General features: G+C 39.7%; 1 protein-coding gene across 2 annotated transcripts in view; it reads right to left on the bottom strand.

Annotated features, from left to right (window-relative positions):
• Positions 1–16077: 16077 nt before the first annotated feature.
• pmepa1 (prostate transmembrane protein, androgen induced 1) overlaps positions 16078–27778 on the bottom strand; it is a 33891-nt gene continuing 22190 nt past the window's right edge. Inside the window, exons 1-5 of one of the 2 annotated variants that reach the window (XM_026167317.2) lie at positions 22411–22674; positions 19965–20119; positions 17393–17446; positions 16926–17281; positions 16078–16538 (exon numbers count right to left, since the gene is read on the bottom strand). In XM_026167317.2, the coding sequence (XP_026023102.1) occupies positions 16226–16538; positions 16926–17281; positions 17393–17446; positions 19965–20119; positions 22411–22468 (936 nt within the window). In that variant the 5' untranslated portion in view covers positions 22469–22674 and the 3' untranslated portion in view covers positions 16078–16225. Of the gene's footprint in view, positions 16539–16925; positions 17282–17392; positions 17447–19964; positions 20120–22410; positions 22675–27778 lie in introns of those variants that run through there. The other variant, XM_026167316.2, reaches the window with a different exon arrangement.

The following is a 27778-nucleotide window of genomic DNA, read 5'->3' as shown; positions in this document are numbered from 1 at the left end:
AGTAGTGGTTGAATTGTTACATTTATGTCTTGCATGTCTTGTCTTGGTGTCTTATCTTATCTTAAACATAAATCATGATACAAAATGACAAAAACACAAGAAAACCCAAAATGCGGGGTCAAATGACTCGGAACCATGACAATGGGATTCTTCTTCCCCACCATCACCAAGTGCTACTCACAGGGGGGTATCTGAACATCTGCTTTTTTTTCTTTCTTTTTTTTCTTTTTAGAATTTCTGTAGTCAAATAAAAAAAAGCTTAAATTCAGTTGCTGATTTTATATTGGTATCGTGTGTTTTACACAGTGCTTTATCACAGTTACAGACACAGTTACATAATATAGCCCACTGTATACACTATAGTCAGGGGTGCACATAAGTGGTCCGCAGGTGCGCATTCGCTGTCAAAATAAAAGACGCGCACCAGATAAGAAGTTGCAACGCGCGTTTGCGTACATATAAAAGGCACTGTTTTTGTCCGCTAGAGTGGGATTTTCACGGCATATTCTGCACCACATCTCTCTGCGTTCATCATTTGTTTGAAGCCAGCTCACCTCCTGCAACCACTTTTCCGAGAATATGCGCTTCTTTTGAGGTTCGGACTCCTTCTGACATTTATTTGGAGGCTGTGTAAAGGAGCTTGCTTCTTCGACATCTTTAAGAGTTCTAAACAAATGTCTGTCCTCCTCCAGAAAATCTTATGTACGCAAACGCGCGTTGCAACTTGTTGCGCGTCTTTTATTTTGACAGTGAATGCGCACCTGCGGACCACTTATGTGCACCCCCGACTATAGTCAGTCTCTTGCTATGACCTCACAAAAAGCAAGCTAATCCTGTTTTTAACACGAATGTTGCTACATGCAAAACATCATGTAGACAACAAGACAATCTGTACCGCAATCAGGTTGCCTGGACTGTGGCTGTGTGGGCAAAAGACCTGCAACTGACAAATAAAGGCTATCTCATCATCATCATCATCATCTCAAATGTTTTTGTCCCATGGTACACTGGAGCTGTTGTGTAAGATATGAAGATAATGACATGAACTGTAGTTAATCATCACTAACTTGTTTTTGACACTATCTTTGACTGAAATAATGTTTCTAAGAACATAAAGAGACAAGTAACAGAAATACGTTTTCCACCAGAGGCTGGTTAACCAGTAAAGACTCATAATCAGTGACAGATCATCCAGAAGAGTCATTGCAAAATGTCCCACTTATCTCCACGTATGAGCACTTAGACATTAAATAAACACAAAATAGGTTACTGGGGAAAGTTTTTGTTGTAGCATTTCCAGCAACCAAAGTGGATTTGCAGGTAAACAGGTAAACATTTTTATTCAGGCTGCAGTTCAATTAAATCATACAGATTGTTAAAGTTTACTGCTAAAAAGATTAGCACCACTTCAATTCACTTTTTAAGTTAAATCAAGGTGTTATTATCTAAAGAAGAAACAACAAGTTTCCATAAAGAATTCCCATCAGAATCCAGCTAACTAACTGCAGGATGATTGGATGTGAAGTCCATACAACTCCTGTAAATGTACAACAAATGTACACAGGACACACAGGTTAACAGACACATGACTATTTACTCTTTTGGCCTACAATGTTCCTGCACCAGGACCTGGTAATAACACAACCAGCAACCTCAACGGGCAGAAATCACGACAATGCAGAAATGCTAATTACTGCAGTTTTTATAATGATCACTCGAGGCTGGCACCAAAAGGGATAGTTAGTAGCTGATGTATCTAATAGGCTTAGCCACCACAAAATCAAATCACTGATTGATCGCCTGAATGTGTCGGTTATCTGACAGTTCATATAGTGAACTGCCACAGGTCAAAGGCTCAGTTTTGGTGAACTAAATTCTAGTGTCTGTGTGTTGAACCCCTTCAGTTTATGACTCCACATTGTCAACCAGGCATGCAAGTGTTAGATGATAATTTAGCATTTTACTCTTTCAGTGTCCAAAGCAGAATCCAAAATGTTTATGCGAGCTGTGAGGGATTCACAAAAGATACCAAATGGATGTTGCATTGCAGTTATTTTTTTATTAATATTGAAGTGCAGCTTTTTTTCCCCATTAAAATCACTTTCACACTCATTCTTATAAACCTGCCTTTTTTTCTTGAAATTGTTTTATATTTTGTATTATATGAGGTTTAAGGAAAGTGTCAGTTTCGTTACCTTACAGTGAACTCAGCCATGTTTTTCAATTGGAAAAAAAGTTCTGCACCATGCACAAAAACATCTTATGTAACATAATTTTGGCATAAACAGGATTGTTTGTCTGATTGTGTTGTTAGCGATTCATCTTCTTTGAGACAATGATTTATTCCTTAAGTTCTGCCAGGACCGGACAAGTTGTATATTCTGTTTTTTCAGCAGTCTAATCTGAGGAAATAATTACCTCGAAACCACACAGAGGCATACTTCCGAATCAGAATCAGAATCAGAATCAGAAAGGGGTTTATTGCCAAATGTTGAGCAGGTTTACAACATTAGGAAATTGCTGCGGTGCTTCAGTGCAAACATAGTGTCATAAATAGCACTTAAATAGACATGAAAAAATAAAAGTAAGGATAAGAATTAAAAGTGCTACGTAGAAAGATATGTGCATGAGCTATACATGAGATATATACATGAGAATAAGAATTAAGAATGCTACGTTGAAAGATATATACATGAGTGCAGGTGGTGATCAGTGCCAATCATGGAATGATGCAGTGAACACAGCGTAGGGTCATGTGTTAGTAGCGGGAACAGTCATATGGTTATTGTTCATGTGTCCAACAGCAGAGGGGAAGAAACTGTTCTTATGGCGAGAGGTTCTGGTGCGAATGGACCGGAGCCTCCTGCCTGAGGGGAGCAGGTCAAACAGACTGTGTCCAGGGTGAGAAGGGTCAGCTGAGATCCGAGCTGCACGCCGCAATGTCCTGGAGGTGTACAGGTCCTGCAAAGATGGGAGTCTGCAGCCAATCACCTTCTCAGCAGAGCGCACAACACGCTGCAGTCTCTGTTTGTCCCTGATAGTGGCTCCAGCGTACCACACGGTGATGGAGGAGGTGAGGATGGACTCGATGATTGCGGTGTAGAATTGCATCATCGTCCGTGTTGGCAGGTTGAATTTCTTCAGCTGCCTCAGGAAGTACATCCTCTGCTGGGCTTTCTTGATGACGGAGGTGATGGTGGGCTCCCACTTCAGGTCCTGGGTGATGGTGGTACCCAGGAAGCGGAATGAGTCCACAGAGGTGATGGGGGTGTCAGTCAGGATGATGGGGGGGAGTGGGGCTGTGTGCTTCCTGAAGTCCACAATAATCTCCACTGTCTTCTGGGCATTCAGCACCAGGTTGTTGTGGCTGCACCAGGACACCAGACTTCGACTGTATGTCTCAATCTGTTTTTGAGCAAAGCTCTTATCTAATGTTCTAGACTATGGAAGCTATTTTTACATCTATAAAGTGCATTATTGTGGCCTATCCATGTCCATGCTTTTAACTCATTCACTGCCATTGACGTCTATAGCCGTCAATTGCAGTGTATGAGTCAATGGGTTTAACTCATTCACTGCCAATGGCTGGCAGTGAATGAGTTAAATTAATATTATTTTAATATTATGACAGAGGCGAGGCTGCCATATCGCACCATCGGCCCCTCTGGCCAACACCAGTAGGCGGTAGGGTAAAGTGTCTTGCCCAAGGACACAACGACCAGGACAGAGAGCCCAGGGATCGAACCGGCGACCTTCTGGTTACAGATGCGCTTCCCAACCCCCTGAGCCACGGTTGCCCCAAGCCTCAAGCTATTTTGTGCAAATATCAACTCTGATGTACATTGAAACGTTTGGTTTTCTCTTTGGTCTCCCTGGTTAATTAAATGTGTAAATATGACAGATTTAAAATGCATTTCATGATGAAAAATGTTCCACATAGTTTGCTGATATGTTAAAAAACTTTACAGTGCATATTAAATTTGTAGTCAGAGTTGTTTGTTGTTTGGTTTGTTAACTTTAAACCTGCAGCTTGCAGAGTTTTTGCATGGCATGAATAAATAAAGTTCTGCAAAGACGCAGACTGACACAAAATTTTGCCAGGTGACACAAACAGAGGAGAATAGACGATGCTGTAAATGTGAAGTAAAAGCCAGCTGAGATTCTCCAGGAGACTGTGGATGAGCCACTAACAGTCTGCTATGGAGGGCTAGCTTATTGTCAGTGTTTCAACTTCACTGCAGACACAAAAAGAAAAACAAAGAAAAGAGTTTGAAACTTTGCTTCACATCTGAACTAAGACCCACAGTTAGACTCACTGGGTTTCATGATGGAATGATGCCTAACCCTGTCACCTCCCATCAAGAAGGTTCATGAAGGTTCTGGGTTTCACTTTTCATTTTCTCTCCACAAGCCAACAACATATTTTAGGCTCACTGATGGATGTGGGCAGATGAAGTTCACAGAATAAGGTAAATGTATATGGTAGTGAAAAGCAGTATTAAATTCATTTCAATTCAATTTTATTTATATAAAGCGCCAAATCACAACAACAGTCACCTCAAGGCACTTTACATTGTAAGGTAGACCCTATAATTATACATACAGAGAAAAACCCAACAAACCAATCATATGACCCCCATGAACAAGCACTTTGGTGACAGTGGGAAGGAAAAACTCCCTTTTAACAGGAAGAAACCTCTGGCAGAACCAGGCTCAGGAAAAAATTGCCAGGTCCGAAAATTCACTAAGGAGTACTTACGTATTTATTTATTTATTTATTTATAGTGTGTCAGGGCACACTGTCCTGCTGGGAGAGGCCGATGTCAGTAGACTTCGTGTGCAATCAAATGTGGGGTGGTGGTTAGTGTCATAGTGATATTCACATTAATTGTCTTTCTAGCTAATATGTCATAATGAGGATCAGTTCTGTTCAGTTCACCTGCTGGAAGTTTTTACCTTATTCCTCTGTACTGACAAGCTCCATACATGTCCAAAAACAAGACATAAATAGCTCCGTTGAACTGATTGCTGCAAGCACACAAACACACAGTCGGGTGTGTGCCCATGCTATGTTTTTATATCTTTGTGGGGATGAAACAATTGAAAGTTTACTATACTTGTGGGGAATAACAATCCTTATGGGGACAAAATCCACATCCCCGCTAGTTTGAAGACATTTTTGAGACTCAAAATGTGGCTTTAGTGTCAGGGTTGCAGTAGTCATAGAGTTATAGATAGGGTTAGGGTGAACAGCTAGTGAAAGCATTATATCAATTAGATGTCCCCTCAAGGATATGAAAACACACACACACACACACACACACACACACACACACACACACACACACACACACACACACACACACAGGATTTTCCCTCCAGTAAGTGTCTGCTAAAAAGATTTAGTGAAAATATTAGGTTTTGAAAAACAGAATTAAACTTCCCTTTTTAACCACAGGATCTGTATATAAAATATAAATAACAATAAAAATATTTATCAATTGTCCAATGTTAATGGATATACCAAATAGAAAACATTAAAAATGTGATAGAAACTGAGCCAGAGTGACAAAAAATACAGTTACACAATGACAAGTAGCAGCATCAGAGCGGAGGTGAGGCCTTATCAGTTTTGTGTGTGTTCTTGTTTGGTGGCTGCACAGATGACACAGTGACATCACTGCTGGGCCACTCACCCTCTCTGTTAGACGTCAGCAGGAATGCCTCTGCGCAGTGATTGGTCCGTGCTCACAGGGAATTCCGATGACTCTACGTTTTGCTGAAATGTCCAGTTCGCATGCAACATCTGCCCACAATACCTCCCCAGTTTCATTTGTAGACTCCATCATGAAAATTTGATTTGCTTAGATGGATGACGATAAGGTATTCAAATGCTGTTTTCTTGGTTCAAGATATCATGTTTTACAGTACAGTACTTTAAATTTCAGTTCATGCCTTCCAGGCATTGTGTGTGAGTCATTTCTTTAACCCTCAGACCCAAGGATGTCTTTTAAGCCTCATAATTTGTGACAGCTTTAATTCTTTTCAGTGGTCCTTTATAGTGAATTCAGTAGTTAATTTCTGCATTGACAGCATCTGTAGATGCTATCTAACCACTTGTAAAAACCAGGATACACAGAAGAGCATCTCCACACCTCGACATCGACATCGACATCAGACCTTGTAGCAAATAAGCTACATTTAATAAGCTACATTAGTCTTTTGAACATAAACGAGAGGATGCCAAGGCAAAGTTGACAACTTGAACTCCCTTCTGCTAAATTCTGCACACAGATTTCAAAGTTTCTTTGTTGAGGTGTTAAAGTGCCTAAATAAGTTCAAATAAGTTGGTATAAGAATATAGTGCAGCTTTTCCCTTTTTCACATCACTGCAACTCTGCTGCTTTTTCCACCCTCGTTCGACAAGTTGTACCATAGGGAAAAAAGAAAAAACAGGAGAAAGATCAAAAATAAATTTATGCCTCCTGTCAGAAATTGATCTTTGATGTTTTTTAAATGACTTGCTATAAACGACGAAAGAAGAAAGGAGAAAATAGTTTTGTGAATTCACTCAAATGATCCTTACATGATCCCTGGAATGACTTTCAGTAGTCAACCCTCATTTCTTCATCACCTCATTCATTGTTCCATCTTCATTTTACGATGCACCTGTAACTCATTCAACCTTTTTCTGCTCTCGTAGGCCATAAAACAAACTGAATAGTGTTTGTTCAGTAGGCTGACTGCCAAGTGTGTAGCAAGACAGATAGTAGAAAGAGAAAGAGAGATAGGAGAATGGATGACCCTGCAGTATGAGGTGAGAGCTGATGTAGAAACTTGGCAGGAACAGAAAAGAGTGTAATCTAATGTAAGTTGTTGAGTCATTGGAATCTGTTCAGTAACTGGTTCAGGTTCATCAGGCTGGAAGTCACTCAATGATCAAGAGGCTGACAGCTGACAGCCACAGATCAAAGGGCAGAGCTGAGCCTTTAATGTCGACTGTGACAAGTTTAGTGCATTTTCAAGTTTACCCTCATTTTAGCCTCACCCAATCAAGTCTCAAGTCCTCCTGTGCATCTAAGTTAGGCTTTCAAACAACAAGACCAAGTGGGTCTTAATTAAATTCAGATAAATTCAAGCATCAAATCAGTCTAGGTTATTGTATTTGGCCATGAAATCTTAGAAACATGGTGTCCAACCAAATGCTCACCCTAGATGACATTACCTTATTCGTCAGTAAAACTGTGAGGAGTATTTTCTCATCAGTTTTGACCAGGATATGTCCTTCAAGGAAATATGTAAGATTGCTTTCTATCATTAGAGCAATGTTCAAAAACTTAGAAACATCCTGTCCAAGAGTGACATTGGAAAAGGCTGGACAATTGTAACCCCTTCCTATCTTGCTGTTCTAAAAGCCTTCAGTTAATACACAATGCCACAAGAGTACTAACAGGGCCTAACAGAAATGAATGCAGATTTAAGGTACCTCTGCAGTGGTTTCACATTACACAATTTAAATAAAAATTTTTTGAAATGTTTTATCCAAACATTTTTTTAAATTAATTTCAAACATGCACAGGTGAAGCATGTAAATACAGATATGTTCATGTCAAGTCTCACAGTTTTTGAGATCAAGTCTCAAAGCGTGTCTTACTTGTAGACAGGCGTTTCTGAATGTGTGTTATTGCTACTTGTATTACATAAATGTCTGAATAATTGATGACATTGTAAATAATTACAAATGTTTATAGTCTAACCATGCATGGTGGATGCCTTAAAACTGCATTCTTTCTATTGGTCAGCAAGGATCACTTTTCAGGTTGCAAAAAGATATTCAGTTGTGCATTTGGTTTTAAAACATCAAGATGGCAATGACAAAAATGTTCATTTTGAGCCTTCAAGTTAATTTAGGGGCTCAAGTTAATTTGAGGAATGAATGCATATTTTGTTTGTTTACTTGTTTTGTCATGTTTTTGTTTTCTTTATAATGGAGAGTGCAAAAGGCCCGTCGGAGCCACCTCAACAGGCAAGGTGGTCTTCCGCAGGGAATTCTCATCCGCCATCAGGCCTTCCTGGCTTTGGTGATCCTGACACTGGTACTTTTTAAAAACTGAAAACAGACAAACACATTTCCAGCCAAAACACTCAGGGCGCTTTCTGCAGCTTAATTTAAAAGACCCAAATGAAAACCTTAATAGCAAGGATAGTGAATGTAAAACAGCAGAGCACCAAAGTGAGGAAACCCAACCGTTAAACTGTCTTAAAACCTGCACAGGCATTTTATTTACAACATATTTTCACAGTGCCATCATGCAGCAGACACAGCATGTTCAGAGTATCTCACGTTTTTACTAATATGCAAAGTCCAAAAAATAACATTTTTACAAAAAGTCTGACACACTTCCTCCTTTCTGTGCTTTCATGTATTTTCAACAAATACAAACAACACAATCAAAAGGCCTGAGTCTCCCTGGTGGACCAGATCAGTGAACACTGACCCGTTAAACACTAATAACTAGAAATGAAGTAAATCTAACAATCATAACCATGATGTGGCCATTGAGCCTTGAACTCTAATTCAAGTGCGCCATCTGCTGGATAAATATTTACAGCAACTTAACTCTGCAGATGAAAATAAAATGTGTTTCAAGAGTCACACAACATTTAAAAGTTATGATAATTTGGATGCCACATGATGACAGTAGGGTCATATTTGAGTTTAAATATCACAAAACCAATCATCCATGTTGCAGAGTACCTTCTGTCAGATCAATGCTTCAGCCTGAATCAAAGTACAGTCAACAGATCTGCTGCATGATGCTATCACATCAGCATGGAACAGGAGCTAATCTAAGGGATGTACCAGCAGCTTTTTGAAATGTGCATACAAACCAAATCTTGTATGTGTACAAAGTGTCTGCGCATGTGTGTGTGTGTCTATGTGGTGGATGAATGAATGTGTGTCAAAGGCTCCTTTCTTGCAAAAACAAAAAAAGGAAAGCCTCCAACAATTACTAAATACAAAATAAATAAGCAGACGAGACTCGGGTGAATTTATAAAACTTTTTATTTGTTTTTTTAAATCGAAGGCTAACTGAAATGTGTCTGATTCATGTTCTGTGACAACAACAATAAACCATTGTCTTGTGTTTGTAACAGAAAAGAAAATAACAACATAGCAAACCCAGCAACACATAGACCATCCAATATAAATTAAAATAAACTGTCTTAATACACAAATAAGCAGTTATTATCACTGAGAATAAGCAGGCCTCTATATAAGTGCATGAGCCATGCTGTGACAGATAACAGATTGAAGTTAAACCCTCAGCTCCATGTTCATTCTTTTTATGAACCCGGTGCTACGTTTGAGTGATGGGAAACCCAGCATTGCAGAGAACAGATCGGAGTTCCCACATTTTTATCTGACATCTGGTCCTGAGTGAAGATTTCACTCCAAAGCTGCTGATTACTTGTGTGCAGTTTTACTTCCCTGGACACAATCGCAGCATTTTATCATGCTTTTCTAAAACATCTGCACCAGCTGCACGTAGGAATCCTTACCAGAACAAACTGGTCTATTGTACAAGCCCCACAGTTTACATGCTTGCAGGATAAAACTCAAGGACAGGTGGAAGACTTCTACAATAGTCACTGCGGTGTAAGATACAGAGGCTTATTTAAATATGAACACATAACATAACTGCGAACAAGAGTGCTTTTGTATACTTTTTCTTCGACATTGTCAGAGGAAAGGCGCCACACAGCGCTGATTAAAAGAGCAGAGCAAGCAGAGAAAAATGCGATGATACAGAAATATGAAGGGAGAAAATGGTTTGCTTGTATGCCGTCCGCCAGTCTACTTGTGTTACTTAAATCATCCTTTCTTTTAAAACTGATCAAACATGTAGCAAAAACTGGAGGGAAAAAAAAAGATTTTTCCCCAAAATCGAAAACAAAAAGTTCAAGCTTGACTGAACGTTTTTTTCTTTACAGTGGTTTCGTCTTTGGAGATGTCTTAAATAATGTCACATATGAATCTGGACTGTGTGGTGTGTGATTCTTTGCAAGCAGTCAGAAATGTTAAAAGCAAATACTGCGTCTCATTAAATTTCTGAAGAAAAGCATTAATTTCAGCTGTTTTTAGTTATAGTTCCAAACATATAGAGCAGCAATAGCAACAGTAATTTGTTTTCACAAATTTAGCTTCTAATGTCGTGATTATAGAAGTCCAGCTTTACCAGGAAAAAGAAAAGGGAAGAGAAGTTGGAATGATAACATAAAAACAATAGAAGCAACCACACAGGATTTGCAGATATCTGCTTTTCCACATGTTATTTGTTTGTAGTATTTTAAGGACTTTTGGTCCATTTTAGCTTAGAAACACTGACTGTTTTTTTTCCCCTCCATTTTTTTTTCTTGGCCTGACTGGGCTTCCATACGTCACGGCTGTAACGTGTTAAGATTTTGTGCTGTCCGAGGTTTTACGTTGAAAGGCAACAGTAAAGGATTTTTTTAAGTGTAAGTCTCCGATCATGCTGGACACCAGAAGGCACACATCTAGACACTGGGTCGAGTAAGGAGACGCAATGATTAGTGGGTTACGAGGACTAGGTGCTTACATGAAGATTTATACTTGGAACTTATAAGTGCGTGATACAAATGTGCTCAAAAAGGTTCCAATAAAAGGGAACTTTAGCTAGCTTTAACATAAGCTCATCTCAAGGGATGTTGATGGGGATCTGTGGCGTCGATCCCCGCACCAATCGCACCGATTTGCTCTTCAGACAGCTGCACACTGACAACTTTAAACTTTAAAAAAGGGCACTTAAAAGCAGAAGTACATTTTCTTGTATTTACACATCCTCCCCAGAAATCTGCAGTTTTTGTGTGTTAGGTAGTTTTACACTCTCGATGTTTACAAATGAAAAAAAACAAACAAACACATTTTTTAATGATATGAACTTTTGAATTGAAGTTAAATCTTTTTGTTCTCAAGTGAATAAACATCATCAGCAACAACAACAACAACAACAACAACAACAACAATAAAAAAAAAACTGACATTTAGCACACTACGTTAAAATATGACTAATATAATCAAAAAGGCAAATAGTAGGTGTATTGCAACGATCTTTGCGGTGTCACTACCAAAAACATCTATCTTCATCACCATCATCATCATCACCAACAGCAACAATCTCATCACCATCATCTATTCATCGTCATCATCTGAGACAGTGTGGCCTGGGATGATTGACAGCCCAAACTAGCCACTCACATTTTGCCCGTCTCAGCGCAGGCAGGCACACTTGTACGACATAGCAACAATAACAAACAACGAACGTTTCCAAGGAGACTCAAAGACCGCTGACCCAGCGGCAGCGAGGGCCGGTTCTGAAAGGAGCTCTGTCATTGGACAGCGGCCATCTCTAGGGAACAGGAAGAGCTCGTTCAGACAGGAAGAGGGAGAGGGAGGGGAGAGGCAATCAAGGTGTGTGAAATAAATGTTTTTGCTACCTTGTGTGGTCCGCAATAACAAAAACCTCAGTGTGTGTGCGTGTGTGTTTATTGTGTGTGTGTGTGTGTCTGTGTGTGTGTGAGGCGTTTGGTTCTTCGGTGAGTTTGTTTAGTCTGCTCTGTGTGTGCCTTTATGTGTTTAGTTTTTGTCTAGACAGCTGGAGGTCTTTCCCAGGGCAGGTGGGTGTACATTAATTGCACACACGCACGCACACACATACAGTGATCTCCTAACACTTTCAGTATCTCCACGATGGATTAAAGCAACAAAAACTATGTGATCTGAGCATTGATTGGTTTAATATCTCTCTTTTATGTGACTCAAATCGAACTGAATTTTAAAAAGAAACATAAATAAATAGAATTGAGAGTTAAAGAAAAGCTCACAAACACTGGTGAACAAGTACAACTGCATGTAAACACACCAGTCTTTAGATGTAGGCAGCGCTAGGGTATTAGCAGCTGTGTAGAAATGTGTGATCTGTTCTTCCTGTCAGCCTCCAAATGACTTTTCCCTCTTTCTCCTCCTGTCTTATTTTGTATTGTCAGCCAGCCCGGGTTTTCCCCTGAAATAAGAGATTGATTCTACACATTTTTCCAACTTCCTTATACATTTTTTAAGTTCCTATCACTAATATTTGTGGTCAGAGCCTGGCCAGCCTTCTCATACCCGCTGCAAGCCCTCTGGTGCAGGAAAGGAAACCATTTAAGGAAACAACTCTGTTCAAAAACAAGTATGAAACAGAAAAATAGTTCAAAGTACCTTAGGACTGAGAACCAGGCTGCTAACCTCATTACAAGATCAAAGATTATTATTATTATTATTACAATAATTTTTTTTTAAATGAGCCAATCATCTTTCTTTTGGGGCTACAGAGAGCTACAGACTTAAAAGATGATGGGAGGGCGAATCTTTTTTCTCACTTTTTGTCTTTACTTTTTGAGAGGAATTCAGTGTTTTCAGATTTAGTAGTTTGCCGAGTAATGCTACAAGATATTTTGAAGATCTTTCTAACATCATCAAAGACTTTTCTAATCAGTTAGAAGAGTCTTTTCAATCTGTTTTATGATTTGAAATGTTATAGTTTGCTATAGAACACAAGACTGCATCATTGCGATGATAAAATGACAAGAAACAAGACTAGCATAAACACATCCAATCCATCTATCAAGCTGTAAATGTTTAGTTTGTATCCAGCAACTTAAATAAGAATTTACATTAATATCAAATTTACACAGTTTTCTATGGGGTTTTTTTGTGAGACACTCATTTTTGAAGTTTTTGGATGTGGAAATGTCACCGTTCTATTTAATGGAATAGAACTGAATGGCATTTACTATGAAGAGCTCAAAGCACCAAAAATTACATCTGAAATATTCTGCAGCAATGCCTCTTTCAAAAATTGTGAAGCTGTTAATCAAAAAACATCCACCAACATTTTTGTGAGCAGTTTCATGCAGGAAATATCTTCTTCAAACCAAAAGACACCCTCGCACCTGTGCAGCTACCTGATGTTACAGGTCAAATGAGGGACATCCATTCAATCTCCCACCAGCAAGAGCCTTTCATCACACGCACATGGTTGCTTTCTTCTGCACATGGACATTTTTCAAAATTGCGGATCGGTACGAACTAAAGAGTTCCTGCATGAAATGGCTCACTGTAAGGTTTGTGGATTTTTAAATTTTTTATTTTTTGAATAAACAGGTCACAATTTCTGGAAAGAGAAACTGCTGCCGTCTTTTTCACATTTTGGCACTTTAAACACCCCAAGCAGAAATTGCCATTTACTTACATTATATTAAAGAGAACACAGGCATCGCTGTAGCTGATTTCTCCAGAACTGGGCAATTCACACACCAGTTCAACACAATCCAGTTGGATAGGAATGAATACAAAAAAATTGGGAAAATACATAAATTTACCTTTGGGCCAAACTGTCCCTGTAAACAAGGTTTATACTGGGGAACAAGTTCAGCAGATTGAATTCGATAGTTGATAGATGCTGCTGTGACTCACCATGGAAGGAAAGTACAGACAAAAACTGAAAGATTCACCATATGAGATTATAAAATGTATTGTTTTAGCCTTCAGACTGTCTCTCAGGAGATTTGGCTACAGTTTGGTTCAGTCCCTGAAGAGGGCGCTGTTGCATAAAGGCTGGACACTAGAGGGCGCTGATTTTGTCTGGATCAAGCAGCAGCTTTAAATACAAAAACTACAAATAGTGATCAAGTAGCTCAATCAGCTACCTAATGCAACTCTATTAATTCTGCACTCTTAATGAGATGACACAAGACGGGCTGCTATTAACACTCGTGCCACTTTTCAACACTTCAGTGTGTCTAGTTTCAACAACCAGCCTTGTGCTGCATTCAACACTCAAAGAGTTTGAGTCCAAAGCTTAAAAGAATGAGTTTATAAACAAGAAAATTAAAAAATTTCTCCTAATTATAGAATATATTTGTTAAAGCACATGTTCAGCTGGTTTTATGGAGACCTGTGGAAGGATAGTTGAGGATTTAAAGTCTGTATGTCTTAAAGTTCTTCAATCTCAAAATGATAAATAAAGTTGTTTTTTATTCCAGTAAATGTTAAAAGCTTTGGTCCACAACTCTTTGCATCTCTTTAAAAGCGCATCACTAGTAGTTGGAGAATCTAAATCTGAATCTAAAAACCTAAAAGGTTCTACCGTTGTGTTTAAGCTTTATTGGTTGGTTGGTCGGCGCTGGCTGACAGAAGATTGTTGTCTCTTTCCTGGTGCAATAAAGTGCTCAGAGTGGCCTGCAAGAGAGAAAAACTTAGAGAGCAGAGTGTATACATGGGTTGAAAACGTGGGAGAGAATCTATAATTCAAAGGAACCAGAGGTACGTGACCAGAAAATTTGGTCTTTTGGGTGTATGGGTGACCAAAGTGGTGCACAGTCAGTGCATCAGATATTCAGGACCTGCTGGGCGACTGGCTTCCTTCCTGAGTAATACACTACAAGGGGGGTGTCATTGGTTTGTTTTCTCTCTTCTCATCCAATGAATAAAAATATCTGACATTCAAATAAAAGAACAGGATTAAAAACTAAGTCTACGACATCCTACTCTAGTTAACATCTATTGTTACATTAGACTGTCTCGATTAGTCCAGACATTTGTTGTGTCTGGTTAACATGAATAAACTCTAATGTGCTTCGCTTGTTTAGTCGAGGTAGTAATAGCCAGCTTTGGGATTGGCTAATGATTCGGCCAATAGGATGAGAGAGAGTTAAGACTTTCTGATTGGACCCACAGGTTGGATGCTGACTTGTGGCTGGCTCGTGGGACTCAGACATTTGCATAAACCAACGATTATTTATTCATTTTTATCAATGGTACAGTAACGGTTAATCCGAGTCCGTTGGGCCAAAGTCAGAACCTCCCCTTACATTTATCATGATAGCAGCTGCTGTGCACCGCTCGGTCTGAGCCTCACTCACCATGTTCTTGCTTCTCTCTTGTTTTTATGCCGCAATAGACAGAGCTCCTTCAAAATAAAAGTCCCAAAAACGTTCCATTGGCGCATACTAAAAAATAGTGCAATTCTTTTCAGCAATTATATAAATAACTTTAAATTCGTGCTTTTCACTCTAGGTTTGCATACATGTGTCTGTATATATGCTCCATGTGTGACGTATATACACGTCAACATGTACGTTGCAAAAGGTGAAAAGTTGGCACCCCAACCGATTACTGATGTTTGTATCTTTTTTTTCTAAAACTAGACAACAAATAAAAAAAAAAAAACACTTAACAAAAGCAACACAAAAAATGTACTCATAGGAATCCATCAAGTATAGAAAAATACCCAAACTTTCCCTACTTTCTGTCTCTTTTCGATCATATTGCGGATTATTCTTTTTTCCGGTGAACAGTCTTGAACTTTGTGCAAGCGTTCTTTAAAAAAAAGAACATACATTTTTTTTAAAAAGGAAAAAAAAGAAACAACCATTTCAGTGGCAACTCCTGCATCGCTTAGGAAATGTAAGGCAGAACTTTTAGCCTTGTGCTACAACTCGCGGAATAAGCGAGTGTGCTAAAATGTCCCAGCGATGTGGCTAAAGCCTGGTGCAGAAGTGGAGTTTTGAATATGGACTAAATGGACAGAAGCAGCGTGGTGGTGGGGGATTATCACATTTAAAAAAAAGAAATCCTACAAATGGAAGAACCAAAAAGATTGTAACATTTCGCCATTTGCTTGGATAGGAATTTTCATGGATGTGTGAATAAGATAAAGAAAAAGTTCAACGGAAAAAACAGACCAAGTAAATATTCATTGTGAAAGGTGATTACGCACATCAGTCTGACAGAAGAGAGATGAGGAGGACTTGTTAAGGGAAAGAATCATCTGCTTCCATCTCATTCCCTTCTAAATCTCTCTTTTCTGACATCAATGGTTCATCAGAAGACATGAAGTAGGAAGCTGCAGAACAGGATGTGCCAGATGTTCATGCGACTGTGCTCTGCAGGAGCAATGTGGTTCTGGGTTATCTTACCCAGAGAAGCCAGTGGGGAAACTGCAAAACTGACCTGCAACAACTAAAACTAACCAGCTCTTAAACCCTTCAGAGTGGATTTTAACAACTTCGTGACTTTTCATCATTCTCCACTGGTCATTACTCCAGTGGTGAGCAGATGTAATCCCGGTTTTCTCACTGGAAGCAGAGAGCAGCACTGTCACACCTGCTGGGGTTTCTGGGATTTCTCCTTTGTATTCCTTGTGTTCCTGTTGTCCACACTTCCTTGCTGTTGATGCGGAGGTCGGAGCAGGCCTTGTATGAGGGAGGCAGGTGGTGCTTGTGAGGATATCACAGTCCGATTGTTATGGCTGGAGGTTACAGATGTTGGGTGGTAGTAGTGCCCAATCACCTCGCTGTAGGCTGGAGGAGCTCCTTCCACTCGAGAGCCCTGCTTCTGATGCCTGGACAAAGCCTCCTGGGCTTCCAACACACTGATGCCTGAATGGACACTTGGAGGGGGGGCCTGCAGTCTGAGAGCAAAATAAATGAATGAATAAATAACACTGATGAAGACAAGATGATGGCAGATAAAAAATGATTTGTTGTAGGTTTTCAGCTAATCAAATTTCTGCATTTAAAACCTTATAATGCATCATAATTACAGAAAATGAAACATAATTAAACATTAGGCTGTGAAGAGAGGATGTCTAAAGCTCTTAGTCTCTTTCTCCTTTACTGTGCAGTACATCTAGTCACAGTTAGTACAAAGTCGGTACAAAGAACATAAACATTTCTATGACGCCTTTTATAAGCTGGATAAGTCTCTGATAAAAATCCTTAACACAGGAATTAGTCAACACAACGACAAGTGAGTGATCCAAAACACAATAACGGACCACAGACTTGCTCATTGTTACCTGGCCTGCAGACAGGAGTTGGATGGATCGAGAGGGTGGGAGTCGAATACTGTTCGGTTGGGTGGCGCTCTGACCGACTCGCGGTTCAGCTCCATCTGCTGCTCGGGGTCTCTGAGCTGCAGGGTGCAGGGCCCCTGGTACGGCGGGGGCTCCTCTCCATCTGAGAGGGAGATGGTGGGGGGAAGATCGATGAGGCTCTGAGGCAGGTAGGGATAAGTTGGCTGAAAGCGACTCGGGGCGTATGTGTGCTGGAAGCGCTGGGGCTGCAGCGGAGGCTGGGAGTGGCTGTGCTGTACTTCCCGCTGTATATAGGAAGAGCCCCCTCTCTCCGGGGGGTGGGTGTTATACACCTGGTGCTGTGTGAGGAGAGATATTTAATTACTGCTGTGCCTCTAACTAATGTTGGTTTAAATGAATTTTGTACTAAATCAAACTCGAAGACCACCACTGGTTGAAGCAGCACTCACCTCATTTAGACCACTGTTTGTGCCTGTTCCCTCAGAGGACCACAGACTTCCCTCCTGTGTGCAAAAAAGTCAATTTATGTAATTAAATAATAAAAATAATTCTTTAATTTTTTCGCAGTTTGCATCTCTATTAGCAAAGAACAGCAGTAAGCAAAAGAAAATGTGGAGAAGAAGAGCATGAGAATGTCTGCATGGTGTAAACACTCAGTAGGCAGGGAAGCAGGTCTTGTGGTTGGCGCATTAGCCACTAATCTGCTGGCTGACCTCAAACCACATTTAGCACTATTTAAAAGTATAATTTATTCCTCTGATTTGTAATAGTTCAAATTTCAATAAAATTGAGCTGGTTAAGACATAGATACTAGAACGGGAATATACACTGCTGCTAATAATGATTTTAACACCGCTGTGTAATTTTTAGAGATGAGTGGTTGTAACTTCCTGTCATATATTAGTTCTTGTTTTAAACACTGTCACAAAGACTTTCCACTGCGATCGCCTTTCCCCAAACATAGAACATGAGACTTGGTACTGATACACTTCTTATTGTTTGCTCAAACTTTACTGGATGGACGGATGGATGAGTGCGTGTTATTTATTAGAGGACTCTGTTTATATAAACCTGTCTGTGCAAAAGTGTGAAGCTAACTATGATTCCTGCTATTAAAGTATTTTTAAATCTAGGTTATACTGCCTAATACTGTCTTCTCCAGTAAAACGTTGTACCTTTTACCTGTGTTTGACCTTTTCCTACAGTTAATATATGAGCTGTATTGTGTAATGTATGTGCATAATTTGACACTGTAAGCTTCACATTCAGTTAACAAAGTAAAAAAATTTTCTGTGCTCATTTAAAATCAGCAGCACATATAGTTTGGTACAACATTGCCCAACACAAGTATGACTTAAAACGTTGAAATTAAGAGTGTACATGAATCTATAATGGACTGAACAATACTTTGAGCTCAAGCTGATTTTTAGAGGGTGTCTCGATGCCTTCGGTGTCACCGCTTGTAGTGAGGAGAAGACAAAAGTAGTTCTTTGCTTCTTTAAAAAAAAGTCTGAGAGGAACTTTTCCAACTTTTGTAAAAAAAAAATATATACTCTCTCTGGTGACAGTTTTCTTGCCTGCTTGTCTGGCTGCATGTGTGTCACCATGTCTGTTTGCTAATCCAAATTAACTAGGACACTATGACTCCCCTGAGCTTATAAGGAGCTCTATGTGTGTGTGTATGTGCATGTTTGTGCTTCATTCTTTACTCATATTTTAAACTGAAACTGAAGCCACACAGATACACACACAGACAGTGATTCAGTGGAAGGTGATTCAGGCAGCACTAGTGAAGTCATATGTTTGAGGAAGCCTCAGGTGTAAGTCGGTGCGTGTTCTTCAAATAGACATCGGCAAGTCGCCATGGCCCTTAATGAAGAAATGAGTCAGTGCGTTAGCGTTAGCCTGCAGCACAGTTTAATCACTGTGATCACATGCGGCCAGTTGGCACGCCTCTGAAACTGCTTTTATTGTGAAACTGTCTGAAACAGATGCTAACTTCCTCCAGGAAGTCTGTTTATAAAGATGAATGACTGTAACTATAAAAGGTCAGCGTGGTTGAGGGGTTTGTTATATGTTTTATCTATTTGTCTTTATAAATCATTTCGTTCATTTTTCATGTATTTCTTTAACTCTCTCTCTCTCTCTTTCTTCCTACATATATCTTGTTCATAACCTTGCAAAGTTGGATAGCTTTACTGGAAAATAAAATTTCACCTGTCGAGACACTAACTTTATTCCATGTCTTAAACAGACTGTGCTATTTTATTTCTTCAATTAATGAATTCATGCATCTTACATAATATCTGCCACCATTTACAACTTTTCATTTTCTGTTTGCTCCACATATTCAAACCGACTTTATCTGTCTCTGACACAGAAACACGTGTATGTTTAAGCTATGTAAAGGCACTATGGAAAAATGAGCGGTGTAGTGATGCAGTAGGTAAGCAAAGTTGTCACTCATCTCACCAATCTGAGCCATGGTCTGAGTAACTCTCATCACTCAGGCGACTCACACATGGACTCTATACTCTGACCGAGCCCTTTGCACTACTTTCAAGCACTTTGTTCTCCAATGTCTGCCTTTCTACTGTTTTGTAAATGTTTCTCCTGCTTGTTATTTATTCCTCCTGTCTTATCATTTATATTTAATTCCTGCACAAAGCACCCATAATTTCATTGTACATGTACAATGACAATAAAGGGCTATTCTATTCTATTCTATTCTATTCTATTCTATTCTATTCTATTCTATAGTCTGGATACAAGTGCACATTTTGGTGTATTGAGGTTGAATAAAATGAATTTCTTTGAAATGAAAGAAAACAGTGAACTACAGGCGTTAAAATACATTTTCTCTTCTTTGCTCGGTGTGTCAGAACTGTGTTACCTTTTTAGCAGCAACATGTATGTAAACCCAACTGAATAAAAAGTCTTGCACACATAATGAATGAGCTACTGTAAGTGCATAGCTTGGGCAACACATCATCATGCAGTCCTGGCATAAGTCTGACTTACGTTGGCCAGTGGCAGGTGTCTCCTGCGTGTAGGGGTGTGCCTGGAGAGAAGGGAGCGTGCTGATAGGCGGTAGTGGTTGAGAAGACAGGTGATGACCACCACCATCACCATCATGACTATTACGATCACCAGAATCTGGACGAACTCCAGCTGGGCTGCAGTGACAGAGAAACAAAGACTGACATAAGTACGAGTCTCAAGAAAGCAGAAAACAGTCCTCTGTGGCTCTTTGTACAATAACCCTGATGATGGTACAGTCACATTAACACCGTTAGGTCAGGCCTTGCAAGGACATGAAAAGTGTATGATGACATCTGCCTATTTTGCATTATATTTGAAGATCTAATATTTCTATTTATTTATTTATTGGAAAATTCAATCATTGTCAGAGACTTTTTAGATGGCCAAAGGCCTCATCCCCTGTATAGTTGCCTCAGATAACATAATCACCATCCTCTTATTACGTTTTAGGGCAATAACAGATCACGGCTCTCTAGTTTCATTCCAAGCAACAAAAAATACACATTTCAAAAGTTCAGGGCTTTCACAGAAACAAAACACTGTTGTACATCCTGATTTAGTTATTCAACTGAAATACTAATGATAATAATAACAAAATAACTCATGGCTGGATTTGAAAAATAGTATTGTCCATTTAATCATTGGGGATGTTGGTAGTTGAGGTCAAACAACATGGAGAGAGCTAAAGTACATAAAACAGTATTGCAACATATACCCAATAATTACTGTGTAAAATATATGAGTTCATCATCTTTTTTGGTTTTTTAGTACTACTTGGAGTGCTTCATCAAATTCGTGGTTAAAAATGACTTCAACAAATACAAAAACACACATTTAAAGCAGGCTGGTATAATTGATGTTATTAGAAGAAAAAACAGAGAAAGATATAGTCTTCATGTCAGGTCAGGGTGTTTCACACACACACACACACACACACACACACACACACACACACACACACACACACACACACACACACACACACAGCCAGCCGAGGCCAGGCTGACAGACAGGGCCACCTTTGTTGAGAGACAGCCTGCTTTAAATACCCCTTAACCCTGCTCCACCTCCCCCATCATCAGCACTGCCATTATCCACACACACAGAAACGGAGGCTTTTTTCTCACACTTTGTTTTTGTTTTGTTTTTTTCACAGGGAGCAGGCAGAGGTCAGGGCCAAGTCAGACACAAGAGCATAAAGTAACTAGCAGACAACAAACCAACCCTCCCCCGCACACCCCCTGCCCACACACACTGCATTCTGTTTTTCTCACAGTCCACACCGGTTCTCACAGTCTTGAGTTCCTCTTACCAGTAAACCATCACAGAAGATGAAGAAGTATAGAGTCAGATGACTCCTGTATCGCTGGATTCATTCACGTATTACTTTTTATCACATTTATTTATATTAGCTCACAGGCTACACTGACATATTAAAGCAAAAAAAGAAAGTTTCAGAGATGCGCAGAACTGTTTGATAGAGAAGCAGAGTTTTAAAGAATCAATAGAAGTGAACAGCCAAAGTTAAAACATATACTAGTTTCTGGGAACTAAGCACCAGTTTTTTAACAAAACAAATCGAACATTTTATTTGAACCATGATTAAAAGCATCATTCTTCCCCTTCTGTTAGGCACTTATGCTTAGCACGTATGGTCTATATCAGCGGTCCCCAACCTTTTTTGCACCACGGACTGGTTTATGCCCGACATTATTTTCACGGACCGGGCTTAAGGTGTGGCGGATAAATACAACAAAATGAAACTAGTACCGGTACCGAAAAAAAAGAAGATTTATTCATAACACACCTGAAAAGACCCAGGAAAACCGAGTTAACGATAAAAACGATAACAAAATAACGCTGAAAACCGATAAAAAACCCTGAAAACCATACATTTCACACCTGAGCCTCAACTATCGCGGCCCGGCACCAAACGACTCACGGACCGGTACTGGTCCGAGGCCCATGGGTTGGGGACCGCTGGTCTATATACACAAGAGGACCCCAAAGAACTTCAGGGAACGTGGTCAGAAGACCACTTAGGACAAACTTCTGTAAGACTTGCAGCTGCAGACTTCCTGGGATTAAAAGGATTTCCACAACAAGATAACCCAAAGTTGGCTGAGATGATGCATTTAAATGCCATTTCACTTGACCAACTGTCCAAATTTCCAAGATTTTTAATATGCAGTGACGCACATAGTAAACCTGCAAACTCCCACATGTAAGAAAAACTTTAATTGACAATTTAGATATATACATATGTAACTATCTACAACTATCTGAAAATATGCTGATTCGCATGCATTTAAAAGGAAAAATGAACTTAAAGACTAAAGCGTGCTTGCTTAAAAATAAATCAGACTCTAGTGCATACAAAGGAATCTGATAACATCCATCTTTTCATCTCAGATAAGAAACTCACCGCACAACTGTGTCTGAACACAGTTGTCATGGTTGTGACTCTGTGATGAAGGTTGCATAGTCTCGTCACTCAACAAGCCTCACAAAAAAAAAGGTTGATTTCCAGAGGACAGATCCCGAAGATCTGCTACTGATGGAAAAGGAAGAAACCAACGCTAAACCAAAACAACAAAAATAAAAGAAAGTAAAACAAAACTTTCCAAGCTTCATATCCCGTGGATGCTCCAACACCATGTGTGTCCTCACCGGCCGTCACACACACTCTGAGCCTGGAGTAAGCTTTGTCTGCAACTTTTTCTCACACACATTCCCACACTGTCCAGACACACACAGGCGCACATATCGAGGAAACAGCTGACCAGACCCTTTCTTCTGCCCTCCCTCGCCACCAAAACCCAATAGCTGTGAACAAAAGGGGTCAGTGTGAGGGAGGAGGGGAGGCAGAGAAAGAGACAGAGGGAGAGGGGAGAGAAAAAGAGGGGGAGTGGTGGGAGCGTCTGGGAGAGGAGACAGATGGGTCAGTGGGATGGAGAGAATAATGATGAGATAGAGAGAGAGACATGGAGAAGGGAGGGGGAGTTGAGTTTGAAGTTTGAACTTCTCTGCTCATTAGGACATTCAAACACTGAGGCAATTAAACTCTTACAAGCAGAATACAATAGTTAGTACTGACTGCTTCATCATTGAAAGGATCGTTGTGGTCTGGTATGGTCTGTCATGGCACGGTATGGTGCGGCAGGGGTCAAGAACAAGAGCGCAGCTTTTTAAATATTATATGAAGAGATCGTGTATGAAATGATTCCCTGCAAATGTTGTAATTCATCCCTCTTTGACTCTCAAATCTATTTTTGCTGGTGTACAGATGCAAAATATGGAAAATTGTGTCACCGTCCATAAATATCCAGACCTAAATTTAGCTGTAAGGCAACACCATCCCTCCAGGACAAAGCCCAATATGTTGTCTCCCACAAAATAACACTTTTATCCAAAATGCTAAGAAAACTAAGCAAAAGGCAAACCATGAGAATATTTAACCTCACACTAATGAAGCCCCTTTTCCCTCATATTACTTGGAAAATGTTATAATAATTTTTTTTTTTTAAATTACCAGCCAATGTCAGGGGTTGTGGGGCCTAATTACATAAGTGGATTCAAGTGGATTGGACCCACATGTACAGTCGTGGTTTTTCGGTCCATCACAGAAGATCAGCTACTGTCACGTCTGCATCTTCTCTCTGTCTCTAAGTTCTTTGGGCAGAAACCAGAGCACCTGGATGTAACCCACACATCCACAGGGTGAACTCGGAAAGCCAGGTTGGTCCGAACCCAGGATCGTTCTTGGTATGAGGTGACATTGCTAACCACTGCACTACCATGCAGCCCTGTTACATAACGTCAGAGTTCCTGTTGACGTTGTGAATGCAGAAAAGACGGCTTGGAAGGTTTATAGTTACCAAAGAGGCCACTGTGCTGTGTACGGTATGTTGCGAAGGGAAAGGAAAGGGAGGGAAAGAAAAGTTGTGGGAGTTTAGCACCAGCTGAAAGAACAAGCTGTCAGCAGGCAGTGAGCCCACAGACACGCGCACACACACACACACAGTCTGGGTGGCTTCACACAGATGGCGAGACTGGCATCGCTGTATGTTTAAGTGCCTCTCTGTTCCTTTTTTGCCTTTGACAATAACAACAGTTCGCTTTAACAGGCAATGTGACTGTTTACAGATAATAATTTTAGTCTGTTTATGTTTGCTCATGTGGGTGTCTGTGTTCCTTTCCTCCCATGTCTGCTACAGTACGTCCCTTAATTTCTCCCTTTGATATCTTTCCGTCCTTCCTTTCAGTCCTTTTTTTTCTCCTTTCTGTCCGAGGTTTGAACATTTCATGGCAACATTGTTCAAAAATTAAAAGTGGATTTAGCACATAAAGCCATACTGTTGCATTCTGGCACTTACACACCTTTTTTTATGTGCTAATTTAGTTGTTTGCTTCCTACTGGATATCTCAAAACTGGTCATCTTAATATTATATTTATAGCACTTCTATTGACATATTTATAGCTTTGTAGTGACACTAGGCTTGTTTGACTCATTTTGGTAAAAGTACATATATAGCCAAATCTGATGTAAAGTGGGCCCCAACAGCAAAACCCATGCATATTAAATTAACAATATTAATAATAAGAAGTAAACATGTCCACCTTCTCCGTTGCTTTTAGTCTAAATAAGTAAAACCACATTTATTAAACCATTCTTTACAAAACACATGAAGAGCAGACTATAAGTGATAGATTAAAGTAGATCTACAAGTATTTTGGAACTACAGATTTGTTTTTGTTTTTTTTTTTACTTTTTTACAGTTTAGACAACTTGTAGAGATAAAAAAAAAAATACTTTTAAGCTTCCAGATATTTCCACACCCTTGTAATATTTTGGCATCGACACACCAGGGGTTCTGGCCCGTGGACCGAATGTTTGAAAGCTGCATTTACAGGCACAAGTTTGAGCCACTCTGGAGTGCCTTTCGCTGACGTTTTAATGTTTGTTATCCTGTTTCCTTTCGGCTTTTGCAAATTGATGCGTCATCATTCAATAAAAAATTCCTACTATTGCTATAAACACATACTCTGTCAATTCCCTTGAACACAGAGCTCCCAAAACTGCGAGGCCAGCAGGTCGGCCAGCAGCTCTCCTCCCTTCCCTTTCTTTTCTGCTCTTATTTTGATTCTCTCTTTTCTCTCCAGTGTCAATAATGCTGCGTTTAGCTCACTCCTTCCATTCTGCATGCTAACTGTGTTTTAATCCACTTATGCCGCTCATTTTAAGGTGCACAATTTTGCAGAGAGATTTTATTTTATTTTTTGCAGAATTTAGGGCATGTTTTTCCCCCACCCTGTGGAGATTTAAAATGCGCAGCCATTCCACCTCATTTTCCCCATTCCCTCTTCTTCTCTTTTCTCTCTGTCATCTTATTCTTCATCCTTATTTCTCTTCTCTTTCAATCGCAGAAGCCTTTTTGGTATGCCAAAATTATTTTTAAAGCAAATGTGTTGTGCAGATGCACCACTGAAAAACATCCTTGAGGCTAAAACATGCTCCAGCGAAGATACATAATAACACTGTGTCTGTGGTATGCTACAAAAAGCAGGTTTGTGCAAACCGCAGAGGCTCCAAAATCTCAGCTACATGCTCATATGTGTGCATTCAAAGAGACAAGAAAAGAAATATAAAACAAATAGGCAAACAATGATCAAGCTTTAGTGTATTTGATTTCTTCCTGGCAGACAAAAATGTGCACCGCCGAGTATTTGTGCCAAATGCAAACAGAAAACCGCATTCATGGGTTTATTAAGCCTCAGCCCACGCTGCTTTGACAATTGCTAAGGTTATAAGTCAAAGAAATCCCTCTGCCCCAGATAAATTTCAAAAGACACTGCTACCCTTGTTGACTTCATCAAACTCTTTTATTTTTTGTCTTTAAATAATGGACAGTGGACTGTGATCCAAAAGACGACTTCTCTACCCCTAACCTTCATTGTATTTCACACAAATGGAGTCTAAAAAAATCTCTTACTAATTCATTAGCCATCTGGGGTGCAACTGTATTGTGCAAAATAATTTTTATTTAATCCTTGAATAGTTAAGGCGATATTTTCAGCTCACCTGTTTGTTCTAATCTGCAGTTTACTAAAAAAATTGTCACATGTGTGATGGTGATTAAAAATGACTTAAATGGCTCATCCAGTTTCAAATTATCTTCAGTTGACTGACTAATTGAATCAGTGCAGGTGCTTAACCTTCAGCCAGATTAGACAAGCAACCAAAATAACTGAGAGGATTCATTTATGACCCCTTATCTTTTATGCAGGAATATTTTTTCTAATGACGCCATTTGAGTTTATCATAGCTGCCGTCTTTCCTTAATCTATGACAGATGCCTTCTAATATATAATTGTATTGTGTAATTGTTTTAATCATTTTAATGCAATAAAAGCATCTCCAACTCGTCTCCATTAGTTGTTTTGCTGTTATTTGCCTCAAGGCTTCTGCAGCAGCACGTCTTGCTATTCTAGGCCTATTAGCTATGCTTCATTGCAACATTGTAGCGATCAGACACTGAAAATTAGTGCACGATTTTAAAACGTGCATATATTTTCAAAGTGATAAAAAACTGAAAAGTTGAAGAAGTCAAAGTTTGACTTTATGACTGAACTTAAAACAGTTGAGAGTTACATTTCATTTTTTGTTTTTATGAATTTGATTATGCCAAAAAGAATTTGCAGCATATTAAAGATAATCTCAGAAAAAGATGGTTTGTGTAAAAACTGATCATCAAAATAAAAGCCTGACATCTCTCATTTCATCCTGAGTCTGATTGCACAGCTTACATCAGCTTAGAGACTAAACAGAAAGTCTGTGGTGCTTTCTGGTTTATCAGGACTGAAACAAAAAAAATGGTGTCAGGTTGAATTATGCAGGATTTACAGTGTTGCACTAAAATTTAGCATATTTTCTTTTTGAAAGATCAAGGTTCAGACCTGTGTCTTCCCAGTGCCTTATCTTCAAGGAAGAACAATTCTAAATAGCCGTTTGAAGTTCCTTTAATTTTCCTTGTGCAATGCTAAAGAAACATTTTCACTTCTCAGAATTGTTGCATGAGAGAGATTGCTGATCGCTTCCCTCCCTCTGTGGTGTTGTCTAGACAGGAGGAGGCCGTAAGCCTGGCAGGCAGGCAGACACTCCATGGTTAATCTAAAGCAATTAGCTCATTTGTCATCCGCTGCCTGCTCTCAGTCTATCTGCCTCCTTCTCCTCCTCCTCCTGCATTCAACTAAAGGTCACAAGCGGTCATTGCCGAGTCAGATGGCTCTGAGAGTGCAGACAGAGAGAGAGAGTGGGGAGGGCAGGAGAATTGAGGGAGGGGTGGTAGGAGAAAGGAAGACAGGGAGGAAGAAAATATGGTGGGAAGGAAGGAGGGAGTGGAAGGGAAGAAGTTGAAGAGTGCAAAGCAGGGAATGTGAAGGGAGGCAGAAAAGAAGGCAGGACATGAAATATATTAGCAAAGGAGATGGAAAATATGAGGTTGAAAAGCTTAAAAAGGGAGGAAGGAAGGCAACCAGAAAAGAAAATGTAAAAAAAAATCAATGATGAAAAGAGTAGAAAGGGAGAAAGGGAAGAAGAGAGAGAAAAGAGCTCGCTAATTCCTCCCCCCTTTCTCAGTCCTCAGATGACTCGACAGTCTGGGTAGTCAGAAATAGCACAGACAGCTGTGTGTGTGTGTGTGTATGTGTGTGTGTGTGTGAGAGAGAGAGTGTTTGTGCAAGCTCCTATATGTGTGTGAGTGTGAGAGGCAGAGTTATAGGTCATAGGTTC

This window comes from Astatotilapia calliptera, chromosome 5 (assembly GCF_964374335.1).
Source record: "Astatotilapia calliptera chromosome 5, fAstCal68.1, whole genome shotgun sequence".
Classification (NCBI taxonomy): domain Eukaryota; kingdom Metazoa; phylum Chordata; class Actinopteri; order Cichliformes; family Cichlidae; genus Astatotilapia; species Astatotilapia calliptera.
Note: the sequence above shows the minus strand (reverse complement) of the source record. Positions and strands in the feature narration are given on the sequence as shown.